This window comes from Habropoda laboriosa, unplaced genomic scaffold, assembly GCF_001263275.1.
Source record: "Habropoda laboriosa isolate 0110345459 unplaced genomic scaffold, ASM126327v1 scaffold99, whole genome shotgun sequence".
Classification (NCBI taxonomy): Eukaryota; Metazoa; Arthropoda; class Insecta; order Hymenoptera; family Apidae; genus Habropoda; species Habropoda laboriosa.
The window spans coordinates 342,544-353,672 of NW_017100239.1; the positions used below are offsets into that span (position 1 = coordinate 342,544).

General features: G+C 35.6%; 1 protein-coding gene across 1 annotated transcript; it reads left to right on the forward strand.

The window, feature by feature from the left end:
• Positions 1-937: 937 nt before the first annotated feature.
• On the forward strand, positions 938-3,504 carry LOC108571712 (the record flags this gene model as incomplete). The annotated part of the gene is made up of 4 exons (XM_017933823.1): positions 938-1,228; positions 2,850-2,985; positions 3,063-3,273; positions 3,392-3,504. Coding segments are annotated over exons 1-4 (480 nt in total), but the record flags the coding sequence as incomplete, so codon positions are not given.
• Between the last annotated feature and the right edge of the window lie 7,625 nt (positions 3,505-11,129).

Here is an 11,129-nt window from a genome sequence, read left to right on the forward strand (position 1 = left end):
AAGAAATTAACACTTACACAATAAAATGAAACGATTTTTATTTCTAGTATATACAATTAATTTAAACTCGACGGGGTTAAGAGATCAATTGTATTGTGCCATATAGAAAATTAACATTAATTCCTCGAAAGTTAACTTGCGTGAAAATGGACGATATAATAAAGCTAGTAATGTGTAAATGTTTAGAATACAAAAAAAAAAAAAAAAAAAAAGAACTACAGATTCGCTTGTGAAATAGGTTGTTCGATTACGATCGTTACCTTTACTCAGGATTTACGGTATGAGATTGAAAAGAAAACACACACATATCTATTACGAGTTATTACCCTGCGCATATTATAGTTTATACATTCAAATGCACAAAGGGCGAGCAGATTATTAGTTTAATAACGTTGAATGTAAAGAATGAATATTTAAAACGATACTGGTTAGTTTTTCGGAGAGAAAAAAATGCAATTGTTGGTTGGTAAAGAAACATTAATAAAGTTCGATTTTGAGTTTAAGGAAGTTGCATCAATTCAAGCATAAAAGAAACTCGTTCAAAGGGGATCTTTGCGAAATTCGGAGTAAATATGTAATAAAAAAGAAAAGCGAAAAAATATGAGAAAGAGAAAAAAAAAAAAGAGAGGACGCATGCGCAGAAAAAAAGGATACTAACAGAACGTCCCAGTGAAGAACGAACGAACAGCAGCGAAAGTTTGCTGGAATAAAAGTTGCGAGGAGAAGGAAGCCTCTGCGAGCCTTTATCCTTTCCCTCCTCCTTCTTTCGATCGGTGAGATAGAGCCGTGAAATCGTTAACACGTGAAGAAAAGAGGGAATATTTTGCCGAGGGTAAAGGTAAATGCAGTTACCAACAGTGAGAACGAGAAGCACAATCAGGCGCGATACAAACGCGTCATTGTAAATGGCGCTCCTAGTGACAAAGGTGATTGCGGGAGACTTTCGATTTCATATCAGATGTAAACTGTGTTTGAAATGGATGTTATAAAGAATAGTTCCATTGGCTGATCAAGCTTAACTCCCATTCCCTTTGGTATCTTAATCGGCGGTACTTGGTTAACGTATTGACGAAGAAATGAAAACAGGCGGGAAAAGAAGAACGGTGGTGCCGACGATCGGATCCCGGTACAATCGTCCGTAAAATCCTGTGTAGCATCGTGATGGTTCGTTCGCAGAGCGGACGACCGTTCTGCAACAACGGCGGTGCATGATCTTATGCGTTAGTGGGTGAGTGGCCGTGTCGCGTGTGCGTGTAATATTCATGTTCGCAAAGTGAGGATGCAACATAGAGATTGTTGTTGTTCTCCTCCTCACAAGCGTATCGATGAATATGTGCGTTGAACGCATTTGTATAAGTCCTATATATCCGAAAACCACTGTACCTTGGTGATATAGAATGCGGATTGAATCGAGTTACTACTTTGACACGATGACACCAACAAAACGTGATCCCCTTCTGTGAATGAAACGTTCTAAACGAGTTTATACATTTCTAACGAGTGATTAAAGAAAAGCTGTCGATCGTAAAGAAATTAGAGGAACGAATTGAATAGATCTGTTGAGAAAGTTCTCTCGGTGTTAACATTATTTCTTAGAAATTCACCGTAACTGGGAGTGCCGCTAGATCACAGTTGAACATGCTCGGGAAGGACTCGAGTGAATTTTACGTTATACGCGTGAAAAGATTGCTTTTTTACTTTTCAAATGCAGTATGGTATCTGGAAGGATCTGTTTGAAATCGATCAAAGCAAGTCTTTCGCAGACGACATGTGAACTCTGAATTAAATTAAGGAGAGTACGAACAATGTTTCGGTGAAACTGGCATGAAAATGTACCGCGGTGTTAAGTGGCCTCTGTGATGTACTGCGAACGGTGCTTAACCTAACTTTTTCGTCGACGCTTCTACACGGCGTTTCCTTGCGTGTAACGTTCTCTTTCGATAACGAACTTGTAACTAAGTGATCGTAAATCGCGAATGTTCGTCGTTACTTTTTTCTTTTATTTAATTCTTCCCCCTTCCCCCCCATCCGCGCCCCTTTATGTATCAAGTGCGATTCTTCCTTGCCGCTTTCTTATGCGTTTTTAATTTATCGTAAAACATGAGACTGTGATCGTTACTTTGTAAAAGATTGAAAATGCTTTTTATCAACTGTACTTTTGATTTTGTCGTGGAACGATATAAAGATTAAGTTCACAGTATTTATGCGAGTATGTTTTTAACGGTTCTACGTTTACCGTTTATGTTCAAATCGAAATATAGGTTTATTTTCATTTTTTTTTTCGTTCTCCTTGGACGTGATTTTCCTACCACTTGCCAGTGCTTGTATAACGTATTTCTTCTTAATATTCGTTCTAAACACACGAGTTAATATATAGATGTACATTTGTATCTATCGCAATTGGTGATCAGTCACGAGATTTTCGTTATTTTTCTTTAGCAGTGGTGATGGGTAATCTTGTCATTTTGTTACCAACGTTTTTCGCGTGCAAAACTAGTTTTGAATAATGTGGTAAATGTGTTTTCGTTGCCACATACTTGTGAAGTTTCCTAGGAGGCATACGACTGTTGGTCATTGAACTGCTGTTGTATCGATCACTGGTACAGTGTTCATTAGTGTATTGTGTTACGTGGTGTGCTCAGAATTTACAGAGTTTCATTTTTGTGTAAATTACAAAGGTTGTCGTTACACGAAACTGGTGGTGGTGGTGGTGGTGGTGGTCATGACGACGTTATTATGGAATAATAACTACGTGGCAAGCAATTGCAAAGGAAGATAGAAACTGGACGAGATGGATGATAGGAAGGACACATGTTCTGGGAATTAATGGGTATATGCTTTTCCTGCAGGAGACCTACAGGCAGCAGGCTGAATAATAAAATATCAGAGCATATTTCGGCATCAGTAACACCCCTCCATGTTTGTCTGGAGGAACAAAGAGGACCAGAATTGGGCTCTTGCGGAGCCTTGGCTTGTAAGCCACAGGTATATCTTATTACTTGAAATTGGGTAAAGGTACAGAAAGATTGGCATAACGTATAGCTAGGTAATTTTCCGAGCAGGCAAAAAAGTTGTTTAAGAAGCAGAAAAGGGAAGGTAGGTGCGGCGAAGAAGTGGAGATTGAAATTATCGGAGTCGAAGGAGGAGATTTGAAACTCAGTCAGCCGAGTATGGCCAACACGATCAATATGAAGATGACCAACCGTATAAAAGGGATCGTGAGCAAAAGTCGTAAACGTTTCACGGAAGATGGTTTTGACCTTGATCTCACATGTATCCTTTTACAATTGTCACCGATGCCGGTAGAACGTTTCGGTAGACGTTACGACGACGTTTATTACATTGGACCGTTGTTATCTTCTTTAACGATAGATATATGAATTACACACAGATATAAGAGATAATTTAATAGCAATGGGTTTTCCAGCTGAAAAATTAGAAGGCGTATATAGGAATCATATAGACGACGTTGTTAAACTGTTGGAATCTAGACACAAAGATCATTATAATCTATCTATCTATCTATCTATCTATCTATCTATCTATCTATCTATCTATCTATCTATCTATCTATCTATCTATCTATCTATCTATCTATCTATCTATCTATCTATCTATCTATCTATCTATCTATCTATCTATCTATCTATCTATCTATCTATCTATCTATCTATCTATCTATCTATCTATCTATCTATCTATCTATCTATCTATCTATCTATCTATCTATCTATCTATCTATCTATCTATCTATCTATCTATCTATCTATCTATCTATCTATCTATCTATCTATCTATCTATCTATCTATCTATCTATCTATCTATCTATCTATCTATCTATCTATCTATCTATCTATCTATCTATCTATCTATCTATCTATCTATCTATCTATCTATCTATCTATCTATCTATCTATCTATCTATCTATCTATCTATCTATCTATCTATCTATCTATCTATCTATCTATCTATCTATCTATCTATCTATCTATCTATCTATCTATCTATCTATCTATCTATCTATCTATCTATCTATCTATCTATCTATCTATCTATCTATCTATCTATCTATCTATCTATCTATCTATCTATCTATCTATCTATCTATCTATCTATCTATCTATCTATCTATCTATCTATCTATCTATCTATCTATCTATCTATCTATCTATCTATCTATCTATCTATCTATCTATCTATCTATCTATCTATCTATCTATCTATCTATCTATCTATCTATCTATCTATCTATCTATCTATCTATCTATCTATCTATCTATCTATCTATCTATCTATCTATCTATCTATCTATCTATCTATCTATCTATCTATCTATCTATCTATCTATCTATCTATCTATCTATCTATCTATCTATCTATCTATCTATCTATCTATCTATCTATCTATCTATCTATCTATCTATCTATCTATCTATCTATCTATCTATCTATCTATCTATCTATCTATCTATCTATCTATCTATCTATCTATCTATCTATCTATCTATCTATCTATCTATCTATCTATCTATCTATCTATCTATCTATCTATCTATCTATCTATCTATCTATCTATCTATCTATCTATCTATCTATCTATCTATCTATCTATCTATCTATCTATCTATCTATCTATCTATCTATCTATCTATCTATCTATCTATCTATCTATCTATCTATCTATCTATCTATCTATCTATCTATCTATCTATCTATCTATCTATCTATCTATCTATCTATCTATCTATCTATCTATCTATCTATCTATCTATCTATCTATCTATCTATCTATCTATCTATCTATCTATCTATCTATCTATCTATCTATCTATCTATCTATCTATCTATCTATCTATCTATCTATCTATCTATCTATCTATCTATCTATCTATCTATCTATCTATCTATCTATCTATCTATCTATCTATCTATCTATCTATCTATCTATCTATCTATCTATCTATCTATCTATCTATCTATCTATCTATCTATCTATCTATCTATCTATCTATCTATCTATCTATCTATCTATCTATCTATCTATCTATCTATCTATCTATCTATCTATCTATCTATCTATCTATCTATCTATCTATCTATCTATCTATCTATCTATCTATCTATCTATCTATCTATCTATCTATCTATCTATCTATCTATCTATCTATCTATCTATCTATCTATCTATCTATCTATCTATCTATCTATCTATCTATCTATCTATCTATCTATCTATCTATCTATCTATCTATCTATCTATCTATCTATCTATCTATCTATCTATCTATCTATCTATCTATCTATCTATCTATCTATCTATCTATCTATCTATCTATCTATCTATCTATCTATCTATCTATCTATCTATCTATCTATCTATCTATCTATCTATCTATCTATCTATCTATCTATCTATCTATCTATCTATCTATCTATCTATCTATCTATCTATCTATCTATCTATCTATCTATCTATCTATCTATCTATCTATCTATCTATCTATCTATCTATCTATCTATCTATCTATCTATCTATCTATCTATCTATCTATCTATCTATCTATCTATCTATCTATCTATCTATCTATCTATCTATCTATCTATCTATCTATCTATCTATCTATCTATCTATCTATCTATCTATCTATCTATCTATCTATCTATCTATCTATCTATCTATCTATCTATCTATCTATCTATCTATCTATCTATCTATCTATCTATCTATCTATCTATCTATCTATCTATCTATCTATCTATCTATCTATCTATCTATCTATCTATCTATCTATCTATCTATCTATCTATCTATCTATCTATCTATCTATCTATCTATCTATCTATCTATCTATCTATCTATCTATCTATCTATCTATCTATCTATCTATCTATCTATCTATCTATCTATCTATCTATCTATCTATCTATCTATCTATCTATCTATCTATCTATCTATCTATCTATCTATCTATCTATCTATCTATCTATCTATCTATCTATCTATCTATCTATCTATCTATCTATCTATCTATCTATCTATCTATCTATCTATCTATCTATTATATTTTTCGTTAGACTTTTCAAGTACTTTATTTCGATGACTGTTAATTTTAACTGTTCGAAGCAGTTGGATGTATCCAATAAGAGAATTGTTAGTGTTGAAATGAAATGTGGTGTCTTCTGCGTTAATGCAAATGTATAATAACGTACTATGTACGAGACTAGTATTTGTTTTTAAAATTGTACGACAAAGCTAATATCTAGAAGATAATTGTGACCAATACGATAAGTACGGGGATAAGAAACGTGACAATTTGTATTTGTAACAATTTTACCGTTTGTGCTTGTATTCTTCGTGGCATTATGAAGAGAACGGACGACTTAAATATATCCCGATTGCCTTATATCCTGTGATGATCGTTAACACTTTGCAGGTAGCCAAGCTAATTCGTGTAGATTTTAGTGGAGGGTTGTTGTAGTCGAAGCTTGTAAGATAACGTTTACATGTACAGAAAATTTCATTCTTTCGATTTTCTAATAGAAATATGTTAAATGTTAACAGGCTGTGCAATTTTCTAAACTTTTATTCCTCGGTGTCAAAGCAAGTGTGACTTCTTTTCATATTGACATCGAGGTAAATTTTATTTCAAATAAGGTATGGTATTTTATCGAGTAAATTATCGCGTGTGAATTTTTATTTTGCAACTACGATGAAAAGGTTCTATCCGTGTACGGAAACTACCTATTCTCGAGTAACGTGTTACTTTAAGATAACTCTAGTTTCTTTTTCTCTTCTTCCTCCTCCGTGTTTTCTTCTTTTTTTCATTTTTTCTTCTTTTCCTCTTTTACATGTACATGTACAAGTTTCGTCACTGTTTTCCTCGTGTTTTCTGAATATTGTGGCAGATTTTCAATTAGATTTTCAACGTAGAAGAATAGTTTGCGAAACCGCATAAGGTTCAGTTTTAAAGAAGCGGTCTTAAAACTGATATTTTACGCGCGTTCTTACCGCGTTCTTGACAGTAGGAACAATAACGACGATAGTTGGGCGAAATTTGTACATTTACGTATATAGAGAAATGTCGCAATAAGTTTACGAGAGTTAAGAGACTTGCGAAACGGCATGAAAAATCTGGTGGTTTAAGTAGCAACAAACTATATCGATAAGTAAATTAGAGCTGAAGGTCGTTCGCGCTCCACCTGCGCACACTTTCGTTTCTGCTTATCACTTTCCTTTCACAACGAATTCCCGCGGATGGTACGTACGACTTTCGCACATTCGCACTATTCTCCTTTTCCGAATCGAAGAAAGACGCGACCAGAAATCAATCGATTTATCTCGGCAAAACTGACAAGTGTTTCTTTCGATGTAATCGTCGTTACTAATGTAATTTCATTATTTAAAGGACGGTCGGTGTTAAGACGTATTCGAAGCTGTTGATGTAGCGAATATTCCAACAATCGGGCAATTTTTAAACGACTCAGATGTTCCGACGATTTTCACTTTTTCCAAATTCTACTACCGCACTCGTCGACGGAATCTTTTACCTTCTCTACGTAGATTACTGCCGCGTAGATAGAATACTTGTATACGTTGTCGTCGTGTACGAGTATGCGAAAGTTCGAAGCACCTGGCAATCCTCCAAATTCAAAACACACATATTCAACATTCTATCTTGTCTCTTGTCTTTTGTCTTTCGTCTTTCGTCTTTCGGTGGATGCTTAGGAATACCATGTGAATATCAAAGCCCTGATACATTTTAATTTTACTCTGGTTTTTGTATCGTTGCATGTTGGTAGTTCATAATCGTAGATATCGGATGTTTGTGAATATTTGAAATTTGTGAAAGTGATACACAGCATCTTTATTACATATTGTGTAATGATTATTTTGTGATACTATTATACTTATGACTATTAATTATATCGTTGTTATATCTTTATTCGTATTCTTATTTCTATTACTATTATTTTTATTACCATTATTATTACCGTTGTTGCTGTTATCATCATCATCATCATCATCATCATCATCATCATCATCATCATCATCATCATCATCATCGTCATCATCATCATCATCATCATCATCATCATCATCATCATCATCATCATCATCATCATCATCATCATCATCATCATCATCATCATCATCATCATCATCATCATCATCATCATCATCATCATCATCATCATCATCATCATCATCATCATCATCATCATCATCATCATCATCATCATCATCATCATCATCATCATCATCATCATCATCATCATCATCATCATCATCATCATCATCATCATCATCATCATCATCATCATCATCATCATCATCAAACGAATATTTTAAGAACGATATTATACACGCATTACAGTTACAAAATAGTATATTTGTAGTATTTTCCACTTACGTCTTCCGATTCTCTGTAAAGCGTAAAGTTCAGTTTGAAAACTGTTGCTCTAGGACGATTTTGTTTAGTTAGTACTGACCTGGTCCCATACTCCACACTTTTTCTGACAAATAAATATCCACAATGGTTTGCAATGCTTTCTCCTTGTAGCATCCTACTTGCGGGAAGAGACTGTGGAGCGTTCGGCTCGTCGACTTGGCTCAAACCTTGTACGTATTCGAAGCACATTCTAGAATGTGTACGGCACAGCTTGACAGTTTACCTTAGAATGTGCTTTCGCTGAATACAAAATTTGAGCTTGATAGATCTCGGCGTAACGGTAGAAACTGCTATCCTCGCACGGCTATTTTTCTCTTCCAATCTTTCTCATATGGTCCACTAGAGCCCCCTCCATCCCGGCCACGATTTAAAAAGGAATGCGCTGTACTTCCTTCTCTGTCGCATGCCCAAATGTAATGCCAAGTATCGTCTCGCGTAATCGCGCTCGATCCTTTTGTAAATCTGATACGGTGAGGGTACGAGAAGAAGAGAGAGAGGATACTTTTGGAATAGAGGAGGAATTGGAAAGAAAAGAAGATCGAAGACCTCACTTTGCCCTCCACCGCACCGTATTTAGATGTAGAATCATTCTAAGAACACATACACGATACTGACCGATTGATTATTCTGTCTCTGTGTGTCTGTTCACCCCTAGTGGACATGGACCAGCGTGTTGGACGATACCGCCTTCTCTCAGACGGAGGAATGATAGATGTTTTGTGAGTTCATCGCCATTCGTCCCTCGGCATTGCTGTTGTTCGCATATTGACGGGCGAACATTGCAAACTCGGATCGATCGACGCGTCCCTTTCACGATCTGCACTAGACCCGACGAATCAGAGAAACGGTCCTTCCAACGAACAGTACTAGGCCCCGCGACCAGAGAAACGTTTACACCTTCTTTTCAAATTCGTTTTAGCAAAAATGCCTTGTACCTTCTGTCTACGTATGTATGTTTTGATGCATTATCGATGCATTGTCGATGCAACATCTCTGGTTGTGCGAAAAAAAGCCGAGATCGTGTTGCGACTTGAAATTGAACGAGCTTGGAAATTGTTTTGATTTTAGTCATTCGGAGTCTGGTTTGTGAAAGAAGAAAGAGAAGTTCCAAGCTCGGCACGTTAATTCGAGTTTCGCGTCTTTGCTAATACGGAACGTTGGCTGGTGTTTGAACGAATACCCGCGTTGGATTGTAGGCTGACAAAGAAAGTGTGTTTATATAGATTACGGATCCAGATGGGAATAACGGTGTAAAAAAAAGAAAGAAAAGCAAGATTATTTTCGTAACGATGATAAATTGTAAGTGAATAAGGACAGTAAGAGAAGAACTGTAACGACGATAAGAAGAAGAGGAGAGAGGAGGAGGAGGAGGGAGGAGGAGGAGGAGGAGGAGGAGGAAGAATATCGAGAGGAACTACTAGTATATGTATAACGATATATCGACAACTAGGACGGTGGTGTTAACGTCTAGAATCTAGAAGAAGAATGGAATTTCGTCGCGTCGCTCTTCGTTCGACAACGCCGGTCTTTAGTATATTCATTTTCTCGCGTCTCCTCGCCGTAAACAGTTTCTCTCTGTTCACCAATGATTTATCAAACTTCTATTTTTCTACGACAATTGTCGTCGCGACGATCGGGAAGAAATATCATATATGTAGTTATTGAAAATCTGTCCGCGCCAACAGACGAAGGTTTTTACGAGAATTTTTGCAGTACTTGCACAGTGAGAGATAGAAGTTAGAAATAGCGTTGGGAATCGGAGCTGGAGGTATATTTGTGTCGCGGTTGAAAGATCGATAGTAATACGTTAGGATATTCGCGGGCGAACCAAGGATACGAAAGATACGAAAGAATTGGGAGAAGAAGGCAGGCAACAACAAGTATCGTTTCTGACGCCGTCCTTTCTTAACTCGTAGCACGATAAGAGAGGAAAGAGAAGAGTTCGTTATTGTTCGCTGGTGTAATTTCTCATTCGTATCTCGTCGCTCGTGGATGTAACGTACTATTAAGTAAGATTATGAAATTTCGGTAGAATTAGCGACGGGAGCGCGCATTCTCCACAGCGCTTTTCCCCACCGAATTCCGATTACGCGTATCGGAACGTATCTGAGTATTCCTACGTGTTCGGACTTTCTTTTTGCCATCGAAACGAGGTGTACCACTGGAAGAGAGAGAAAGGAGAAACGTGTGTCTGTGTGCGTGAAAGAGCGAGAGCGAGAGCGAGAGCGAATGTGACGATTACCTCGAACGGATTAGTAAATTTACCTTGCTCGGACTATTTTCGAATCGCACCGTTCAATTGATATCAACTAACTAACTAACTAACTAACTAACTAACTAACTATCGTTGCGATACCTCAGTTTTTTACGTGTTAAAGAAGGAACGAAGAAGGTAAAGTTACTAAATACGTTTCTACCCACCAATAATTATTATTACATACCTATGTACGATATTGTTATTTCGCGTGAACGTACGCGCTTCTCGGACATATTTTTTCTCGTACGAAGCTCATGAACACGGTTTTATAAGTGACACACCTCTTAAAATTAACTTTTATATGATTCATGCGGAATGTTCAAAATATAAATAAGATGCATTATTTTCTCTGTGATATTGTATACGAATATAACTCTCTCTCTCTCTCTCTCTCTCTCTCTCTCTCTCTCTCTCTCTCTC